Here is a 22,666-nt window from a genome sequence, read left to right as displayed (position 1 = left end):
CTATATAATAAAAGCCTAATATGTTAAGTGTCCAGTCATTTAATCATCTGTTCAACCAATAAAAGTGTAATATGCTAAAGATATGCTAAGGCCACTCAACTGCTCACTATGATATGCACTGACCACCAAGAGGCTTCAACCAGTAGTTTAGTTTGCTGCTGGGGTCTGGCCAATCAGGACTGAGTGAGATGGGCTGGACATGCCCTGAAATCTTTCCATTGTCCCTTCCTGGCCCTGTTTGTGCACTGGTGGGGTCCCTTGGCCTCGCCTGTGCCCTCTTGCAATTCAGGACCCCTCAGGGGATGTCGGAGAGCCAGCTTCAGCCTGATTCTGCAAGCCAGGCTGAGGGACCCCACTGGTGCATGAATTTGTGAACCTGGCTCCTAATTAATTAATAAAGGTTTATTGAATCCATCTACATGTCAAGAATCACATAAGTTTTTATTTGGTCACTAGACGCCTGGTGCACAAATTTGTGCATGGGTGGCATCTGGCCAGCCAGGCCCCAATGGGGGCCATCAGGGCCGGGCCCACCACAGGAGGTTGGCCACCCCTGCCCCCAATCAGAAGGGGGCTGATCAGAGATGGAGCTGGCTGGGGGAGGGGCCACAGGAGGTTGGGAAGCCAATCGGGTGCCCCAGTTGGACTGGTTGGCTGCTGCAGTGCACATCATAGCAACCAGTCATTCAGTCATTCTGGAGCTCCTGTTGGGGTACACACACACACACACACACACACACACACACACATATATATATATATATATATATATATATATATATATATATATATAAATATATATACCATGCCATAGTCAACTACTTTCTAGGCTCTGTTGGATGCTGTGGGTGAAAAAAATAAATCCCTTCCCTGAATATATATATTCTATAATTCAGGTGTTCTAATTATTCTAGTAGCTTTTCTCATAACTGTTTTAGATTATTAGATTATTAAAGTTTTATTGTATGAATTATGACTTAAAGCTCTTAGAACTTCTTCACAAGTTTTTGACACTTTAAAGTGATTTCCTTTAAAGTCTGTTTATTCTAAATTTGTTGTGTGGCTGAAGTAATTTTGTTTATAGACTGTGTCTTTTCAATTTCCATGATCTTTGATTGCCACTCACCATCTCTCCACTTGTCTTCTAAATTTCAGATACAAACCCAGAGATAAGCTGAAGGTGAACTTTGGAACCCCAGAGTTTCTTGCCCCTGAAGTCGTGAACTATGATTTTGTTTCCTTTCCCACTGACATGTGGAGTGTGGGGGTCATCGCCTATATGCTGTAAGCAGATCACTAATCTCCCTGACACTTATTCTCAGTCATTATGCTTATTCTATGAGGTTTTGCTATTTTGAATGAAAGCTTTAATTTAGCTATCTTAAGAATAAATAACACCATGACACAGTCAACTACTTTATAGACTCTGTTGAATGCTGTGGGTGAAAAAAGTAAATTCCTTCCCTGACCATCATCTGAAAAAGTAATGGTATCTTCTTTGCTGGTCATTTCAACTCCTCAGACACCACCCAATGCCTTAAAAATAATTTTAAAAACTATCTTTACTCCCTAGAGGTGACACTCCCCGTGTTTGCCATGTGACAGACCATCTCAGCCATAAGTGCTGTAAGAGGAGGTTGTGCTGGTCTGTGAGATGCACAGTTAGGTGCGGCTGCCACTTGGGTCCCTGCAGTTCTTTAACAGAAATGGGTTGGGGGAGGTAAAATGTATATTTTTATGTTTAAATTATGTTTAAGTATTAGTTTGTTTGCTTTCTTTCATTTTTTAAAATGAGAGAACCACGAAAAGCAACCTATTTATGAGGAGTTTGAAGCAGTTGAAAAAAATACTCACTCTGGACCCTGTGTCTTGTAGACTTAGTGGCTTGTCCCCCTTCCTGGGTGATAATGATGCTGAGACCCTGAACAACATCCTGGCCTGCAGGTGGGACTTAGAGGAGGAAGAATTTCAAAACATCTCAGAAGAGGCCAAGGAGTTCATCTCTAAGCTTCTCATTAAGGAGAAAAGGTAACCCCAGCTCATCCAGGGTTCTGGAAGAAGTTGGGGCTATAGAGGATCAGTATGTCACCAGGACTATTAGAATTAATGACAGATAAAAATATATCTAGGCTCTGTTGCATGCTGTGGGTGAAAGAAGTAAATTCAAATATTTACCGATTCTTGCACCAAGTTGTAAATAGGAAGAGTTGATGCTCTTGACCCAATTTACTGACATATATGACTGCTTTGGTCATGACGTTTGAATGGAGCTGCAAAAACTTCAGTCTTTGTCTTTTGCAATGAGGCTCTTGAAATAAAAGGTTCTCACTGGACCTCAGTGACTCACCCTCCAAATGAAGGCTTTGGGATGAGTTATTTCCATGACACCTTTCACATTTATGAAGCACAAATACAGCTCTGTGTAGATGAACACTTAACTATTATTTCATTTGAGAACCTATAATGGGCCAGGCTGTGCCAGGGCATTATCTCTTTCAACCCCCACTCAGTTCCATGAAGTGGAAATTATCATTACTGTTTTATGGATAAGACTCTCAGGAGTTTTCCCAAGATCATACAGCTAGTGTGGTAGAATTTATAATAAAACACAAGCTTACCTTACCCCAAGGCCAGACACTTAACCATTGTACTCCATGGCCTTCTATTTCCTGCCATGCTGAGACAACATTCGTGTAAGTTTCAGTTTGTGAAGAAGAGGAGGCTGGCCTTTTAGAATGATGGACAGGGGAAGGACATTGTCATTACTCTGCAAACACAGTTTTAAATGGTTTTATATCTAAAACACAGTACAGTGGGTAGTTTTTAAGATTCTCAGGGCCAACAATACTTGCTTTATTGTTTCATTTTAGTTTTGGCTTTTAAGTTATTAATAAGCATGACTATGAACCAATACAGAGGAGGGAGCAGTGGAGGGGCTGGTAACACACAACATGGGAAAGGATCTGGTACAATGCCTGCCACACAGAAGGCTCTTTTCCTGAAACAAGTAGGGAATTGCCTATAGTCTTCCAGGGAATGTGTCTTGGGCATTGAGGGCAGATGTATAAAGCCCAGCCCCTGCCTTTAGGTAACTAATGATCTAGTAGAAGAGATACCATAGGTATTAAAAAAAAAATGGATGTGACTAATGCAAAGATAGAGTGTATTGACAAGGGCCAGAGCTAAGTCCTAAAGGGGAGGAGGACTTGGCCAGGCTGGGGTCTCAGTCTGAGAGGAGAGGTAATGAATAGTCACTGGTCATATGGCCCTATCTTGAATGGAAAGGCACATTCATGAAAAGCTGATGTTATTATCATTATTTATAACACTGAATGCCAAGCAGTAAACAAAGGGAAAACATCAACTCTATCAAATCTTTGATAGATGAGAAATACAAATTTACTGAAAACCTATTTAGAGATATAGTAAGTCTTCACTTAATGTTGTTCATAGAAAACCTGGACACTTGGAAACTTGACTTTAAGTCGAATGACATACCAAAACCAATTTTACTATGCGCTAATTGATAAAAGCAAGATATATCATTGCTTTTATCAATTAAAAATGGCATATTTCTGGTCACAAAAGCACCAACAAACTTCTAAATAATGACCAAAACACCAAAAAAAATGAAGGTGAGCTAATATACATTAAGAAAGATTAATTAAAAACAAGGACATGCCGTACTTATTTTAGTTCAGGCTTGAAAGTGGCTCAGGGCAAAGGTGGAACCCATGCTGGTCAGGATGCCCTTCCATTGCAGGGCACACTACAGGACAGTGCAGACACTCCAATGCATGCACGTGAATATCTCTGGGTTGTGGGAGGAAACTGGAGTGTCCAGAGGAAAGAAACCCTTGCAGAAAGGACAGAGTACGCATGCACAAACAGTGTCCCCAGCTAAAATTGATTTTTCCCCCCTCATCAACGTATAAGGAAATGACATTGAACTAAATGACATTATTTGAGGACCTGTTGTATCCATTTACCTGTTCTCTGGTTTGACCACATGGAGATCCTGAGGTGTGTGGCTATCATCACCATCATATTATTACTGGGAGCAGTGAAGCAGTCAGGACTCCTCAAGGCAGATTCTGAGCCGGGCCTTTTGCACTTCAGCCCTGTTTCTGCTGCTCCCTTTGTCTGCTGGTTTCTTTAACACTGAAGGAGCAGCAGATACACATTTGGGCAAAATGACAACTAGTTAAGTATTCATGTCAATACCTGATGAAACCTAGGCCAACGTTAAATATTATCATGACAGAATATAAAATACTCTCTTTTAATACTTACATTAACTTTTCACTTATTTTTCTACTTAACTCTTTGAAACTTTTTAATTAAAAAGTTAGTAATGCATATAATTAAAGTTTTAATATATTAATTGCTTTTGCAAGAATCAAGAATCATTGTAGCATTTTGTCCTTACAATAATAAACGTATGTTTATTCTTCAATTGACTAAGAGCACAGTTTATGAAGCTCAGACAGTACATCAAGAATATAATACCCTCTCTCTATATAAAAGCCTAATATGCAAAGTGTCCCCTCAGGAGTTTGATTGTTCACTATGACATGCGCTGACCACCAGAGGGCAGCACAAAATAAAGGGAGTTTCTGGCTGGCAGCTGCTAGGGACTCTACCTGTGCACAAATTTCATGCATTGGTCTTCTAGTGTATAATAAAAGGCTAATATACAAATTGTCCTCTGGACCAGGAGCTTGATAAGGGGTGGAGCTGGCTAGTCAACTGTCTGTGGCCCCTCCTCCCAGCTGGCCCCACCCGATTGACCCCTATTGGGGCAGGCTGGCAGGACTCCACTTATGCACCAATTCATGCACCGGGCCTCTAGCCTACTATTTGAAAGTAGATGTCCGTTTATTAATAAGACATTGGAATTGTTGCCTTGCTTTGTCTTACCCATGTTATTACCCTGGTTGAATTAGATGGTAACTTACATGACACTGACATTTTCAGAGCAGTCAGAATGGCCTGGGAACTTCACCATCTGCATTCGTCTCCCAAAGGCAGTGGCCAGAGATGAGCTTGAATGGCAGGTTCAGGCCTCATTGGGCATGTTCCCTCTAATAACCTTCTGAATTTCCCTTTAGTTGGCGAATAAGTGCAAGTGAGGCTCTCAAGCACCCTTGGTTATCAGACCACAAGCTCCACTCAAGACTCAAAACACAGGTAACCAAGGCTCTTCTTTGTTTAGCCTCAGTTTTTTTGATGATCAGATGCTTGAAGAATTTTAGCCTTAAGAGAGGTTCTATTTAATTCCTTTTCTCATAGCCTTCAAATCTATGCTAGTGTTAAATTGCTTAAAATGCTTTTATTGAGCAGTTTTTGATTTTAAAATAAATGTTGTGTTATGTTTATTATTAAATATTTGTATCTATTATAAACTATGCTATGCATATGTACTTATGCATACTTTACACAAACACACATATAATGTAGGTCAAATGAACATATAAAGTTTGGGAGACTATATCATTGTATGTTATGTCTCCTTAAAACAGAACTCAGTTTCTAACTTCTATGCTTACCTGGTTTAGTCTTCTTTGGCACAAAAAACTATTATACTCATCTTGGTGCATTTATTAATGTAAATATATGTAAAGGATACTCTTACCAGAGACAAAATGAAGATGACAGAAGGATTTAGTGTGAATAATTGAGCCCACTCCCTTATTAATAAATAAGTAATAATTAAGTCATAAATTCCTTATCTACTCTTATGGCCTTAATTACCATTTATATTCTGACTCACCCATCTGTCTCTTCAGCACAGATTTGTTTCCTGAACTTCAGGTACACAATCCACATGTGTACTGACATTTCCACTTGGATCTTCTCCTAAATTGAACTCATCTCCCCCCACCTCACCCCATCCCCAACCCCTCCCAGAGTGACTTCACTTAATGACCTTAAAGGACATCTTCATTTTTACCTCTTTCTTTCTCAATCCCCTCATTTCATGCTTAATTTATTCCCAAGTTCTGCACATTATTTCCCTAGTTACTTCTGGAATCTGTCTCCTCTCTAACGGCATAGTTATTCTGGTCCAGGTCAACCCTCATCTGAACGACCATGATAGTCTCCTCTAGATTATCTCCATTCAAGTCAATGACATGGAAGCAGATGTGTAGCATTTAAATAAATTTACTAAACATTAAGAATTTTTAACTGAACAAGATACATTCAGAACAATCAGCAGTCTAAGTCTTCGGGCTCACTGAGGATTGGTGTCACGTGAGCATCTGGCCCCTGGGTAGCATGACTCTGACACACTTTCACTTCTTCCATCTCTGCTCCTCATCCTACCCACTCCATGGGGTTCAGAATGGAGCTTTTCCACTGACCAGCAAACCTTGGAATGACTATGCTTCAGGTATTCATTTTTTCCACATTCAGTTTGTATTGAAATTAGCTTTGCTTCTAAATTCAGCATCAGTACTCAATTTTATTTGTGTCTGAATATACCTTTCCTTGATAATTGGTACTGATGGCAAGCAAAAATAGACATATTACCTATTCTGTACCTTACTCAGTCTACATAAACTGCTTATTAGAGTTACCAACCTATTTTGGGCCAATTTTCCACCAATGTATTTTTATCCAAGCTTATTGGTGTCTAAATACACTTTGACATGGTAGGACAATATGGAAACCACAGTGGATAATTAATGACATTATACAATTTGGAAAGTGTTTAAAAATATTTTTTAAATGATGTAACAGCAACAAAATCAACTTTTTGTTATTCTATCTGCTGGTACCTAAAGTGGGTAGATATTTCATGAATGGTGAGGATTAAAAAATTCCATTGATAAAGCTAGTTCATTATTATAAAAATTATAGTTATTGGCACTCTTCTAATTGCTATACAAATATTAACTCATTTAATCCTCACACCAATCCTCTGGAACAGGCACTGTTCTCCTTAGTCTGTGGATGAGGAAGCTGAAGAGATGGCATAAGCTTTTCTTATGACCCAACCATCTATATATAACCCATCCTGCATCAGACATAGCTTTCTGTGGGTAGGAACAAAGCATTCCCAAACTACAAGTATATTAGAACTCAACCAGCACCTACTACAGACAGTACATGCTTTGGGACCAAAGGAAGAAAAACTGTGAATCAATGTGAGCCATTTCCTTATCTCCCAGTGCCTTCTACCTTCCTTTTCATTCCCACACTACTTCCTTAGCACATTCATCCGATTCACGGAGCTAATAAAACAACCCATGAGCCGATTTTCAACCTCCATTGGCTCTCTTCGCTAATTCACCAATCATAATTTCTTTAATTACAACTCTGATCATATTACTCTGATCAAATAGTTTCAGGTGCTTCCCATTGTGCACAGCAGGCACAGCCAACAGTCCAGGTCTCTTCCAAGATGCCCTGACCTCGGTCGGGTCCAGTCTTGTTTCCTCTCATTCCTCCAGATCAGGCCAAATCATGGCAATTGTCTAAGGCCTATTTTAAATGCCACCTCCTTTAAGATGGCTCTTCTCAACCCCCAATTGGAGGTGCTTTCTCTGTTTTCCTGAGCCTCTTTTGTAGCACTTGACTCTTGTCCACTGGATTTGAAAACTTTTGGATGAAGCAGTTTCTGTGTCCAGCACATCTTTGTAGTCACTGCAACCCAAGTCTCAGTTCTGACTCTTGTGCTTTGTCTAAGTGAATGTCCAAGGAAGTTTTGGCAGCACACACATGTGTGAAATTTAGGTGTTGTTAGGTGCCGAGTTCTTTGACCCTGACTCTGAGGGAGGGTAGTGATGAAAAGAGCTCCAGGGCAGAGTGGGGTTGTGCCTGAGCTGGACTCATATCTGTCAAAGGATCATTAGCATCAAGGTTTCAAGAACTTTCTACTCAGCAGAAAATAATTGACTCAAGTGTTTTCATAAGTCAGGAACTGATGCAAAAAAGTTCTTATCCTTCCCCAAATGTCTTCTGGTTTTCCTAGGAGAAAAATTGCTGCTCTGATGCTCAAGACCTTGTGACCCAATAGTCTCCAGAAGAGGCCCATTTGAAAGGTTGGTCTCAATGCTGAGCTGTGTGTAGTCCTTTTCCTGAAAAGCTGTGTGCAGTCCTTAAGAGAAATCCAGTGTTTGTTGCATTATGTGGGAAGCAGAGTGGTGGTTTTGGCTGAGGTGGGCTGGGAGACAAAGATTGTAGTATTTGCACCTGGACTCTGCCATTTTCTAGCTGAGAAACCTCAGTTTCCTGGTTTGGAGTTGGGAAGAGTCTTACTTCCTAAGTTTCTAAAAGGCTCCACTGAGATAATTCAAACAACATCTCGAGACCAGTGCCTGGCACATAGTAGGTGCTCAATAGGTGCCCGTAATGGAACAGAAACTGCCTCTGGTGGTCCTTACGACAGCTGTGTTAGATCAGAGGAAGTAATATACTTTTTTACCTAGACAGGTAAACTAAGCCTTAGAGACTCAAAGACTCAGTAACTCACCCAAAGCCGAACAGCTGGTCAGTAGTAGAATGTCATCCTCTTAGGGTCTCTGAATCTAAAATTCACATTGTTTTCCTCTCCTAAGCTGCTTCCTGGTCGTCACCCAATCTTGGACCCCATGGACTCTACCCTGCTTAGAATTTTGTTGGAATTCTTTTTTTTTCTTCCTTGCAATCTTTTATTTATTTATTTATTTATTTATTTATTTATTTATTTATTTAAAATATATTTTATTGATTTTTTTTGCCCCCCACCCTCCCTCCCACACATCCCCTCCCTCCCCAGAGTTTTGTGTCCATTGGTTGTACTTATATGCATGTATAAAAGTCCTTCGGTTGATCTATTATCTCCCCCAGATCTTCCTCCCCTCCCCGCTGTAATTTGACAGTCTACTTGTTGATATACTGTCTCTATATCTATCTTTTGGTTCATCAGTTTATAATGCTCTTTATTATCCACAAATGAGTGAGGTCATGTGGTGTTTCTCTTTCATTGATTGGCTTATTTCACTCAGCATGATGTTCTCCAATTCCATCCAGGTTGCTGCAAATGATGAGAATTCCTTCTTTTTTATGGCAGCATAGTATTCCATTGTGTAGATGTACCATGGTTTTTGGATCCAATCATCTGCTGACGGACACTTAGGCTGTTTCCAAATTCTGGCTATTGTAGATTGTGCTGCTATGAACATAGGGGTGCATATATCCTTTCTGATTGGTGTTTCTAGTTTCTTGGGATATATTCCTAGAAGTGGGATTACTGGGTCAAATGGGAGTTCCATTTTCAATTTTTTGAGGAAATTCCACACTGTTCTCCACAGTGGTTGCACCAGTCTGCATTCCCACCAGCAGTGCACGCGGGTTCCTTTTTCTCCGCAACCTCGCCAACACTTGTCTTTTGTTGATTTGTTGATGTTGGCCATTCTGACAGGTGTGAGATGGTACCGCATTGTTGTTTTGGTTTGCATCTCTCAGACAATTAGTGACTTTGAGCATGTTTTCATGTGCCTTTTGGCCTTCCTTCTGCCTTCTTTTGAAAATGTTCTATTTAGGTCCATTGCCCATTTTTTAATTGGATTATTTATCTTCCTTTTATTTAGTTGTATAAGCTGTTTGTAGATGTTGGAGCTTAAACCTTTATCAGTGGTATCATTTGCAAATATGTTCTCCCACACCGTGGGCTTTCTTGTTGTTTTGTTGATGGTTTCTTTTGCTGTAAAAAAGCTTTTTATTTTGATGTAGTCCCATTTGTTTATTTTCTCTTTTGCTTCCATTGCCCTAGGGGTAGTATCAGTGAAGAAGTTCTTTTGGCATACGTCTGAGATTTTGCTGTCTGTGGATGCTTCTAGTATTTTTATGGTTTCCCGTCTGATGTTTAAGTCCTGCATCCATTTTGAGTTTATTTTTGTGAATGGTGTAAGTTGGTAATCTAGTTTCATTCTTTTGCATGTGTCTGTCCAATTTTCCCAACACCATTTATTGAAGAAACTGTCTTGACTCCATTGTATATTCGTGCCTCCTTTGTCAAATATTAATTGAGCATAGTGATTTGGGTTGATATCTGGGTTCTCGATTCGATTCCATTGACCTATATGTCTGTTCTTGTGCCAGTACCAGGCTGTTTTGAGAACAGTGGCTTTGTAATATAGTTTGAAGTCTGGTATTGAGATCCCTCCTACCTTACTCTTCTTTCTCAGGATTGCTGTGGCTATTCGGGGTCTTTTATTGTTCCAAATGAACTTTTGGAGAGTTCTTTCTAGGTTGGTGAAATATGTCGTTGGTATTTTAATGGGGAGTGCATTGAACCTATAGATTGCTTTAGGAAGTATGGACATTTTGATGATGTTGATCCTACCAATCCATGAACATGGTATGTTCTTCCATCTCCTTACATCTTCCTCTATCTCTTTTTTCAGTGTCGTGTAGTTTTCCGCAAATAGGTCCTTTACTTCCTTAGTTAAATTTATTCCTAGGTATCTTAATTTTTTTGGTGCGATGGTAAATGGAATTGCTTTTTTAGTCTCTGTTTCTGCAGTTTCTCTGTTGGTGTATAGAAAAGCCATGGATTTCTTGGCATTAATTTTGTATCCTGCTGCATTGCCAAATTCATTTATTAAGTCAATTAGTTTTTTAATGGAGTCTTTTGGGTTTTTTATGTACAATATCATGTCATCTGCAAATAAGGATAACTTTATTTCTTCTTTTCCAATTTGGATGCCTTTTATTTCCTCCTCTTGTCTAATTGCAATGGCTAGTACTTCCAGTACTATGTCAAACAGGAGTGGCGAGAGTGGGCATCCCTGTCTTATTCCTGTTCTTAGAGGGAATGGTTTTAGTTTTTGCCCATTGAGTATAATGTTGGTTGTGGGTTTATCATATATAGCTTTTATTATGTTGAGGTATGATCCTTGTACTCCCACCTTGTTAAGAGTTTTTATCAGAAAAGGGTGTTGGATTTTATCGAATGCTTTTTCTGCATCAATTGATATGACTATATGATTTTTATCTTTCAATTTGTTTATGTGATGTATCATGTTTATTGATTTGCGGATATTGTACCATCCTTGCATTCCTGGAATAAATCCTACTTGGTCGTGGTGTATGATCTTTGTGATGTTCTTCTGGAGTCGATTTGCTAGAATTTTGTTGAGGATTTTGGCATCTATGTTCATGAGGGATATTGGCCTGTAATTCTCTTTCATTGAGTTGTCTTTATCTGGTTTTGGTATTAGGGTGATGCCGGCTTCATAGAAGGAATTTGGAAGTGTTCCTTCCTCTTGGATTTTTTGGAATAGTCTGAGGAGGATAGTTTTTAGTTCTTCCTTGAATGTTTGGTAAAACTCTCCTGTGAAGCCATCTGGCCCTGGGCTTTTGTTTGCTGGAAGCTTTTGGATGACTGTTTCAATTTCTTCCCAAGTCACTGGTTTATTGAGATTTTTAGATTCTTCCTGATTGAGTTTTGGAAGATTATATTTTTCTAGGAATATGTCCATTTCCTCCAGGTTGTTCAGTTTGTTGGAGTAGAGTTGTTCATAGTATTTCGTAACAATCTGTTGTATTTCGGTGGGGTCTGTTGTTATTTCACCTCTTTCATTTCTGATTTTGTTTATTTGGGTCCTCTCTCTTTGTTTCTTGGTTAGTCTGGCTAAAGGTCCATCTATCTTGTTTATCCTTTCAAAGAACCAGCTCTTGGTTTTGTTGATCTTATGTATTGTTTCTTTGGTCTCTATGTCGTTTATCTGTGCTCTGATTTTTGTTATTTCCTTCCTTCTACTTACACTGGGCTTTTCTTGTTGCTCTTTTTCTAACTTTTTGAGTTGTAGAGTTAGATCATTTGTTACACTTTTTTCTAGTTTTTTGCAATAGGCTTGTAAGGGTATGAACTTCCCTCTCAAAACTGCTTTTGCTGTGTCCCATAGATTTTGGATTGTAGTGTTTTCATTGTCATTTGTTTCCAGGATGTTTTTAATTTCTTCCTTGATTTTTCTGGTAACCCAGTCCTCATTTAATAGCATGTTGTTTAGTCTCCATGTGTTTGATTTCTTTGGATTATTTTTATTGTATTTAATTTCCAGTTTTATGCCATTATGGTCTGAGAAGATGCTTGATATGATTTCTATCTTCTTGAATTTGAAGAGACTTTGCCTATGTCCCAAAATGTGGTCTATCTTTGAGAATGTCCCATGTGCATTTGAGAAGAATGTATATTCTGTGGCTTTGGGTTGGAATGTTCTGAAGATGTCAATTAATTCCATCTGGTCTAGTGAGTCACTTAGGATTGATATTTCTTTGCTGATTTTTTGTTTAGATGATTTGTTGAAGGGTGACAGTGGGGTATTAAAATCTCCTACTATGATTGTATTGCTGTTAATCTCTCCCTTAATGTCCTCTGGCAGTTTTTTTTTTTTTATGTATTTGGGTGCTCCCGTATTGGGTGCATATATATTTACCAGGGTTATTTCTTCTTGTTTGATTGCTCCCTTTAGTATTATGAAGTGGCCTTCATTGTCTCTTGTTATGTCCTTCACTCTGAGATCTAATTTGTCAGATATATGTATTGCTACCTCAGCTTTCTTTTCATTTCCATTTGCCTGGAAAACCTTTTTCCATCCTTCACCCTCAGTCTGTGTGCATCTCTTTTTCTGAGGTGGGTTTCTTGTAGACAACAGATGTATTGGTCTTGTTTTCTTATCCAATCTGTTACCCTATGTCTTTTGATTGGAGCATTTAAACCATTTACATTTAATGTTATTAATGATAGGTACTCATTTGATGCCATTTTTGTTCTATACCTCTGTGTTCCTTCTTCGCTTCCTATTTCTTTATTTTTACAGTAGACCCTTCAGCATTTCTTGCATTGCTGGTTTGGTGGAGATAAATTCCTTTGGTCTTTTTTTGTCTGTGAAGCTCCTGATTTCCCCTTCAATTTTGATTGATAGACTTGCTGGGTATAGTATTCTTGGATTCAGACCCTTTCTTTGCATGACTTTGTATATTTCATCCCATTCCCTTCTGGCCTGATAAGTTTCTGTTGAGAAATCAGTTGTTAGTCTGATGGGGGTTCCTTTATATGTAACTTTCTGTCTCTCTCTGGCTGCTTTTAAGATTCTAACTTTGTCATTGGTGTTTGCCAATTTAATTATAATATGTCTTGGCGTCAGTCTTCTGGGATCCATTTTGCTTGGGACTCTGCGAACATCTTGGATTTGTGTGGGTTTTTCTCTATCTCAGGAAAATTTTCTGACATTATTTCTTGAAATACGTTTTCCATATCTACCTCCGTTTTCTTTCCTTCCGGAACCCCTATTATTCGGATATTGTTTTGTTTTGCATTGTCCCAAAGCTCCCGTAGGCTCTCCTGCTTTTTTATTTTTTTTTCTAGAAGCTGCTCTAATTGGGTATTTTTTTCCATCTTGTCTTCTAGCTCACTGATGCGATCCTCTGCTTCTTCTAGTCTGCTCTTGATGCTTTCTATTGAGTTCTTCATAGTAGCGATGTCATTTTTCATTTCATCTTGAGTCATCTTCATTTCCTCTTGGGTTCTTTTCATTTCCTCTTGGGTCTTACTCATATTGTCAAATTTGTCTTCCATTCTTTTTAGCCATCTTAAGATCGTTACTCTGAATTCTTGCTCTGGTAGGTTGCTTGCCTCTATATTGTTTACTTCCTTTTCTGGTGAAGCCTGCTTTTCTTTCATATGCGGGCTGTTTTTTGGTCTCCCCATGATCTAGGATGTCTGGTTGTGTAGTTCTCTCTCTCCTGCTTTGATTTAAAGGCACAAAATACAACACAACCAGGTACAACACACAAGGCACTGAATAGAAATGTGTTTGCGATATTAATAACCACCAATAAGGGTGACTAGAACCCAGCTAACAAAAACATACAATCAAACAAAAAGCATAGGCAAATCAATCTTATAAAAAAAAAGCATACAACTTCAGTAAAGTTAACATTCAACATACAACTTCAAAGAGTTACAGAGAAAGACTGTTTTGTTTTTTTTTTGTTTTGTTTTGTTTTTAGGACAACTGCGAGGGAGGTGTGAATGGGTTTGGAGCAGGTAGTTGGAAATTAGATATATACAAGTAGGGTGAAATTTTAGGAGGGGGTAGACAGAAGGAATGGGGGAAATCTAGAGCAGGAAAGGGTTAAGATAAACAGGGTATCAAAGGAAAAGATTGGAAAGAGGGTGAAGGCATAAAGGTAGGGTTGAGATAGAATAAAGTGTTGGAGAAAGAAGGATAGATAAAGACTGTAGAACAGTAATCCTGAAATTAAAAAAAAATATATATATATAATCAAATGAAATAAAAATAATAAAAATAAAAAAAGAAAATACGATGAAAAAGGTAAATTAGTAGTAGTAATAATGTTGATTACATATACAATGTAATAATTATCAAGATAAAATCAAGTGAGGGAAAAGAAAAAAAATAGTTTCTTAGTAAACGTTGCAAATAATGAAAACAAAAATAAAAAACAAAAATTAAAAAATTAAAAAAATAATAATAAAATTAAAAAAAATTAATTAAAATTTGCAGTAATGAAGGTCATTCGCTTCCTCTATTGTTATGATCCAGTCCTGATTTTTAGGCAGGTTTTGCTTTGTTTTTATTACACTAGAGTCAATTTGTGAATTAGCCTCTGGGGGCCGTGTTTCTAGGTTGCCTTCCAGACTCAGTCTAGAGCAGTGTTTTTCAACCTTTTTTGGGCAAAGGCACACTTGTTTCATGAAAAAAATCACGAGGCACACCACCATTAGAAAATGTTAACAAATTTAACTCTGTGCCTATATTGACTATATATAAAGTAATTCTCTTGAATAGGAATCAAATAAACACAAAGAAAGTATTTTATAATTACTTTATTATGAAATATTAAGTAAACAAAATGGTGAAAAATTATAAAATTCTTGTCTTGTCTGCACCTACGGCACACCAGGCAACATGCCGTGGAACAGCAGTTGAAAAACGCTGGTCTAGAGCCTCTCCAGCTTTTTTTTTTTTTTTTTTTTTTTTTTTTTTCCCTGTCCTCTCTGAAGCTGGAACTAGGGAGGTGGGGAGGGGGCAGGTCCGAGCAACTGGAATCTCCCGCAACTCTCCGATATCCCTCCGAGCCAGATCCAAATGTGTTGCTCTTTAGATATCTCCCCTGTTAGGAGCCCCGTCCACTTTCAAGGGTGACAACAGCCCAACAGCGGGGGGCTCCTACTTGTAATCACCGCCCTTGTCCTCCAGCTTCTGCGAGCGCGCTCTGTGTGCGCAGGCTTTTTGTTTTCATGGCGAGTGCTCTCCACCCTCTCCCCGTGAAATCTGACCTTTTCGCTGAGCAGTGGGGCAATCCTGTGAGGGCAGGTGTTCGCGCCGCCTGGGATCCGCGTTCTGGGGGTCACAGGTGCTTGGTGGTCGCTGCGGCTGTGGATATTCAGGCCTCTAACACGATCCTATCTTCCTCTCAAGATGGCGAGGTTTCCCTGTCCAAGCCAGTAGGTAGCTCCGGGCAGGGACACAGCCCTCGTGGGTGCTTCCCTGTGAGGGGCACCTCTGTCAGCAGCCCCCCAGCAGTTTCTTCTGGTGTTCACTGTCTCTCAGCTTGCCGATAAACACTCACAGCACAAGACCCTCAGTTGCTCTCTCTTTCTGATTAGGGAGAGGGCTCAGAATCCGCCCATCTATTCTTCCGCTATCTTACCTCCTCCCAGCCATGTGCTTTTTTAGAATTTTGTTGGAATTCTTAAGAGATAGTTTTATATATGAATATCTTCTGTTATATCAGTAAGCTAGCCCAATTTGTGCCCTAAAGGAGAAGCCCAAGCAAGAGTACTTTATATTATAGAAGGCTCATAGAAACCCCAATATTTATGTTCTTGTTGGGGGATAAGTCCTAGGGCAATGAGTCCAAGGTATTTTTGTAGCTGAATTTAAATAACTATGTAGGACTTAAAATTTGTGAACCTGCATTATTGCTGTCTTCTGGTATTAATCTTTTATCCTGTAAACAAATGTGGCTATCCTGTCCTTGGGATTTCCAGCAATTAGCAAATTGTGGGGTATGCAGAAGATTGCAAGTGCTTCAGATTGGCCTGGGGTTGGGAATTCGGTGACTACCAAGGCCAGCCTGGCAGATGCCCCAGCACCTCACAAGCTCCCAAAGTGGCCCAAGGACTGCCCCGTTCCTCCCAGGCTGCTGGCAACTGCTCCAGTCCAAAGAGATCCATGGGCTCTTAATCTGTTATTCAGATTTGTATTTATTCTGCTCTTGAGGTTTTTGTTCGTCTATTGGACTGAGTATATTCTTGTAAGCTGACTTGAATCTTTTATAGAGTAAGACCGAGTAGAAATAAATCAATACGCCATAATAAAATTCACAAAACAGTGTTAGAAATGTCTTTAGCCTTTGGAGTAAATGTCACTTACTTAGGAGTCTACCACTTATCCTGAAATCTGTGAACAGTCACAGGGACAAAGACTAAAGCACTGAACCGGTCACACTGTCGCAGTTATGTAGAACCATCTTTGCTGGAACAGCTCGAGGAGCCCTCTCCCTGTACTTGGTCTGCTTCCTGACAGTCACTTGGGCTGTTTATCATCCCTTCCTGGGTCCCGCCGCTCTGTCTGGCCACAGAGGTCACCTTAGCCCCTGTCGGTGCAGGACGAGTGTGTCAGGTCCACACAATGTGGTCACTTCCAAGTTTATTTTTTTACTTTTTGTTTTCAGATTAAAATGTAAACTTAAGATATGGACTCTGGGAGCAGCCTCATGTTTTTTAAAAAATAGCTCATTCTTCACAGTATTTCCTGCTAGGCTAAGATGGGGTTTTTGGCAAGATCTATTATGAGTAAAACCAACTTTGAGATAATATTGATTTTAGAAATCTGGTGGTTGGAGATTATTTCTGTGGAAAAAGTATGACTTCCAGGCCCTATGAATAAGGCATAATCCACAACGTAAATTGTGGCATATAAATCTCCTGCAATTTGTTAGAGGTTTTTTGATGCATTGAGGAAACACCCTAAAAATCTCTCTAGAAACAGCGGCATTTCACTGTTCCCACTGCATTCTTTGGAGCTGTGAGACATAAATTTGGGACACCCCAGGTCTATAGGAATGATGGAGGGCAGCAAACGGTGTGTGGGCCAGGTCAGACGCAGGCCTAGAGTGAGTGGAGGTCTCCCTACTAGCAACCCGCAGTCTCACTTTGATGCCAGATTGAGCTGATAGAGTGGACGATGGCAGCAGCCTTGGGAGCTGGCTGTGCTTCTGAAGGAACAAAGAGGCCTTGTCCTTCTATATGGCACATAGTACTGAAATATCTTGCATAAACTGAAAAAAAAACCCAAAAACCTAACCCCACTCTGCTAAGCATTTGGACTCCTTCAAAGGGTTCCTTTTTTTCCCTCTCACATACACACATATATTATAAAAAATCGTGTGTGGTTTTCCTAAGGGCACAACCAACTAATTACAATTTTAAAGCTCTGTTGAATTAACAAGAGTCATATTTTGTTTGCTTTGCAGGAAAACTGCTGGGGTTGCTGCAGCTTTGAGATTTTTTGAAAAATCAGCAGTTCTGATACCTTGACCCCTATGATGACTGGCGGCCTTGGGGACGTGGGGGCCACTGCATTTGAACTCAGAGCCACTGGTTCCAGGGGCCTCCCAGCACTCTGGCCCAGGGGGCACAGGCAAGCCTCACACTCCTCTCTCGCTTCCCCATGCCCTTTGGTAGTGCACACTTGGGAAGCTATTTCCCTGTTATCTGGAATTTTTTATGTTTTATTTTTATTTCTTGATTTTAGTCATGGACTAAATGCATTATGTCTGCTCCTTATCAATTTACTGACACCATCATACTAGAGATTTCTTTTAAAACCTGGAGGATGAATTTAGAGGAAGAAAACTGCTTCTAATCATTAAATGATGCCTTTCAAAGGGATGATCATATGGCCAGAAAAAAATGCAAAGTCTTTTGTGCCCTTGAACACTTAGTTTTTATTATTTTGATTTGTTCTGAAATCAGGTGAATGCAATTGATAAATAGTTTGCATTTTGGAACATAAGCTTTCTTTGAATCCTGCAGCACGAGGCCTCAGACATCCTATCTTCTGTTTAATCTGCATTTCCCCCAATTGCATCAGTTTCTCCCAAGTAACTGATTCTATTTCAAATGAGTGACACACAGTTTCCTAGTGCATTCCCCGCTTTCCTCTGATTGAACATTCATCTGCATGCAGCCCGCCGGTTTTGAGAGGTGGTGAAGGAGACATCTGTTTATGGGTGGTGCTTACAAACCTTTGGAATGATGTCAACAGTGATGAGAGCTCTTCTCATGCTACACTTGTCAACAAGGAAAGATAGGTCTTGGGCAGCCTGTGGAAGAACAATGCTGTGCTTTGCCATGTTGAAGAGACTGGGAAATGGTATTCAAGTAACACAAACACTTTCAAATCCTCATGATCTCACTTACATGGAGTCTCACAAGGCTCAGTGGTTGGGAAGAAAAAGCATTCAGAAGTCAAAAGTCCTCATTTTTTGGACACGAGAATGATTTTCAGTGGACGCTTCTTGTTCCTGAGCTCCTGCACCATTTCATCATGGATGCTGAATAAGGGTCATGAGACCAACTGCCTTCAGCACAGAAAGGCCCACGACCTCTCAGGAATGAGCTGGCGCAGTTTCATCATGAAGAAGAGGCGGTGCGGAGCCACACTAACTCTTGTTACACACCCAACACCGAGCTCACCATCAGCTTCTTACACTTTCCTCACACTTTCCATGTCCAAATATTTGCTCTGCTGAGATTAGCTAGGAAAATGTCTTCATTGTTGGCTGTAAATTGTTCTAGGCATTTGCTGTCACAAAAGCAATGGAATGAACTAAGAATAACTTGATGGCCGCATCACGGAGGGCAGTTTTAACTTGCATTGGTTTTTCTCTATTATTTCTCATATCCACCCAGTGAATCCTTATAGCATGCCAAGAATGACTATTTGAGCAATGCCCTTGTTTTCACATTTAAGGTAACAAAGAAGTAGAGAAAGAAGAAAATGTTTAATTTAGTTAAGACCACATGACGATTTAGTGGTTGTACTAGAAAATAGACCTTCCCTACCCATGGCTCCTACACCACGCTGCATTTTTTCTTTCCTTTGGCCCATGCATTTACCTAAGGTTGGCTTCTCCAGTTCCTGATATGTGACTATGCTTAAAATGTTTAATTTAGTTTCCTTAGAAAAAAAGCCCCGTGACTGAAGTGTTATATTGCTGTGCTATCTTTAGCTGATGGTATTCATAGAGTCTGGAAAAATACAAGCCAGTGCAGGCATTAATACTCAGACCACAGAGAGCTGGCCTTTACTCAAATGCTAAATAAGACACAAGGGTCTGATTTGAAAGCCTGCATGGAAGGCTTTTCTGTCCTGTAGTGTGCGTTCTGTCCCAGGCAGAGCAGAGGTCTTCTGCATGATGCACAGTTTGCATTCACTCCCTGCCTTGTGTTGGCAGATAAACTTTCCCCAGGCCCTACCGCACATGCAAGAGCACGCATAGGCCAAATTTTTTGCAAAATTAATCCACTGATGACCCTGCACTTAGTGGGTATGATTTTTTTTCCCCCAGAAAAGGTTTAGAGAGGGTAATCTCCTTTGAAACTGGATCTCCTTTGAATTTGTAATTAAATTTCCACATTTGCATGAGGAAGCCTCCACATGCCAGCAGGCACCTTTCACAGGAGAGCTGAGGGCAGTTTGCATGGTCCAATTGATGATCACAGTCTAGAGTTACATGAAAGGGGGGCATTTCAGCCCCCTGCTCATCCTGTTGCCTTCCTCCGCACCCCTGTGAGGCTGTTCCAGCCAGAGCCCTGATGGGCAGATTGCCGATTGGAAAAGAGGCTTTGTACAGCGAAGGAGTCAACCAGCATGACCCATGGAAGCTAAGTCTGGCTAGACTGCGGCTATTGTGATAGATTTTTCCAAGAAGTCATTAGGACTTGAGAGCCTGTATTTCTTCTCCACCCTCTTAATGACGTGATATGGCTTCGCTCACTTGAATTAGGCAGTTGCCATTCCTTTAGTAAATGGAGGAAATTAAGCATGGATGTGGCCCTTCCCACTGCCTAGAGAGAAATAAATCTCACAAACTGTTAAGGAAAAAGCATGTCCACATTTGTAATTTATAAGATACCATCACTTACACAGAACCTGTTGCTATTTAAAAATCAGGGAGAACGAGCTCATGCACCAGTTTGTAGCACAAAAATCCCTGAAATGGATTTTCACCTGAGCTAATCTGGGGAATAGATTTCTAGATTAAAATCAGATTAATTCTCATGTTTGTTGAGTACCATGGGTTTCTTTTAAGTTGTTTATTTTTTTGTCTGACTATATTATTTTGCTTTCTTTCCTCAAAGATGTAACTAGGCATGCTGCCATTGTCACCACATACTTTGGTGTGAGAGTGTTTTGAAAGATGTGTGAATACTTATATTTTCACCATTTTTATAAAAATCAATAAATATAGCATTTTTTTCTTGTTTTAGAATAAAAATATGGATTTGATATTAGAGAAATGAGGGTCTTGTTCTATATTTCATTCTTTTCTTATCTCGCCTGCCCCACTACCCTACCACAGCGATTAGGCAAGGGAGCCAGCATGCATCCATGTGCTTGTTCAGTTGGTTGTAGGCCAGGTGAGGGAGCCTCATTTGAACCTGGTCTGTAGACTCAGTCCAGCTCTCTGGCAATCCAGTCTTGGGTTTAGGGCACATCACCACACGTCTCAGTTCTCAGAGTCACAATGCTCCCAGGCTTGCTTTTGCTCTTTTTTATTTTTTCACTTCTTTCTTTTTTTCTTAATTTAGTGTTAAAGTCCTTCTTCTCATCCATCATCATGCTCCCCTAAAAGCCTTTTTAGGATAAAAATTATATTTCCCACAGGCAAATTAATTTCTGTATTAAAGAAAACTTACTGCTGGGCTTACTAGATGTTCAATGTCTAGGCTAATATTACTTCCTTGCATAGCATGAGTCTGAAGTTTCTCATACTAAAAGTTCTAGATATTTCTCCTAGCTCCATTTTAGTAGGGTAATGTTTTTTACAATAAGTTTTTATAAAAGCAATTTCACCGTCCATGAAGGCTTATAACTCAACTATAATACTACTTATTCAGAAGAGCAGGAAATGTCAGATATCTGAGTGTTTATATGCTGACTACATGTGTTTGTAGTTGTCTCCGCTGGTAGATGTCAGTGAGTCCTGAGGTGCACCTAGGTAGATAACAAATAAAAATGGATTCATAATGTGGTGATTATGTGTACCATGTGTATTTTTATTTCTGAATATCATTTCATTCAGCTCTATTTCATTGTATTATAAAATGTATCACAGTCATATACATGTCTTATATTGAAGAATAAACATGGACCTTATTTGTCCTTTTGTTAATGAGCTCAATTATTCAAATAAGTGGTCTTGGCAAATGCAACACAAATTCTCTCCTTTATGACAAATTCTGACATATTAAAGCTGATGCCATTAAGAACCCTACATACCGCCGAAGCTGGTTTGGCTCAGTGGTAGAGCATCAGTCTGTGGACTGAAAGGTCCCAGGTTCGATTCCGGTCAAGGACATGTACCTTGGTTGCAGGCACATCCCCGGTAGGGGGTGTGCAAGAGGCAGCTGGTCGATGTTTCTCATCGACATTTCTAGCTCTCTATCTCTCTTCCTTTCTCTCTGTTAAAAATCAATAAAATATATTAAAAAAAAAAAAAAAGAAGAACCCTACATACCTTAAGAGAACAATGTCACATAAGAGAACAATGTCACACTCACAGGAGCTCCAGGACCATTGCAGGAACATGGGCTGGTCCCACACAGGAAAACAACCTCTCTATTTGAACACAATGTTCCAACACAGGTTTAAGGGTTTTTTGCTATTCATACAAAATTACTGAGATATAAAGTGTATAGTGTCAAAGCAGTGTCGAATAAATTATTAAGGCAGTGATTAGTAGTTCAACCCCTTTAATAATGTAACTTAGTGAATATTTCTCAGACCCCACAAATTATTTGCTTCAGAAAATCTATCACTGAAACCTCCAGTGTGAAGTGACTGACCAGTAGGTATTGGCAGCTACGTTGCTCCCGGTTGGAAACATTGCTTTGACTGGTCATCTCCAAGGCCTACATACCTATCTGAAGATGATGTCTGAGTCCATGAGAACATTCACTTTTCAGCACACCAGTGACTGACTCTCTCAGTGTCAGCAAAGTCCCCCACCCCCACCTGGTGAGACAGCCCCACTGAATTTTCCATTGTCTCAAATGCAAGCAAAAGTGGAGCCTTCATGATCTCATGTAGCAATCCTGTCCCTCTCTTTTGAACCCCAGTCCTTTCCCACTTGAACCCTCAGGTGAGGCAGGCATTGTGACTTCTTCCCCAAAGTGAGGAAACCTTACTTATGCTCTGGGATACTGTGATTTAATAAGAACTATATGTTCCTGGCACAGAACTCCTAAATCCCTTGTAATTTCCTAAGTGGTAGAGGAGAAAGGAGCATTTGTTGTTCATGACCAACCCCTTTTAATCATACCCGAGTTTCCCCAACCAAAGTGATCCTCAAAGGGTGGGGCTGGTTGCCAGAAAAACCAATCCATGTGTTTAGTGGGTTGAAGCTTTTAACT

General features: G+C 39.9%; 1 protein-coding gene across 2 annotated transcripts in view; it reads left to right on the top strand.

The window, feature by feature from the left end:
- Positions 1-21,426, top strand: part of MYLK4 (myosin light chain kinase family member 4) — a 108,699-nt gene extending 87,273 nt beyond the window's left edge. For both annotated transcript variants that reach the window (XM_036446537.2, XM_036446538.2), the window contains 5 exons: positions 1,156-1,284; positions 1,876-2,028; positions 5,112-5,190; positions 7,979-8,048; positions 17,500-21,426. In XM_036446537.2, coding sequence (XP_036302430.2) covers positions 1,156-1,284; positions 1,876-2,028; positions 5,112-5,190; positions 7,979-8,023 — 406 coding nt within the window. In that variant the 3' untranslated portion in view covers positions 8,024-8,048; positions 17,500-21,426. The remainder of the gene's footprint in view (positions 1-1,155; positions 1,285-1,875; positions 2,029-5,111; positions 5,191-7,978; positions 8,049-17,499) is intronic.
- The last annotated feature ends 1,240 nt before the right edge of the window (positions 21,427-22,666 follow it).

Source organism: Pipistrellus kuhlii, unplaced genomic scaffold (assembly GCF_014108245.1).
Source record: "Pipistrellus kuhlii isolate mPipKuh1 unplaced genomic scaffold, mPipKuh1.p scaffold_m20_p_2, whole genome shotgun sequence".
NCBI classification, from domain to species: domain Eukaryota; kingdom Metazoa; phylum Chordata; class Mammalia; order Chiroptera; family Vespertilionidae; genus Pipistrellus; species Pipistrellus kuhlii.
The sequence above is the reverse complement of the archived record's forward strand: the minus strand, read 5'-3'. Positions and strand labels throughout refer to the sequence as shown.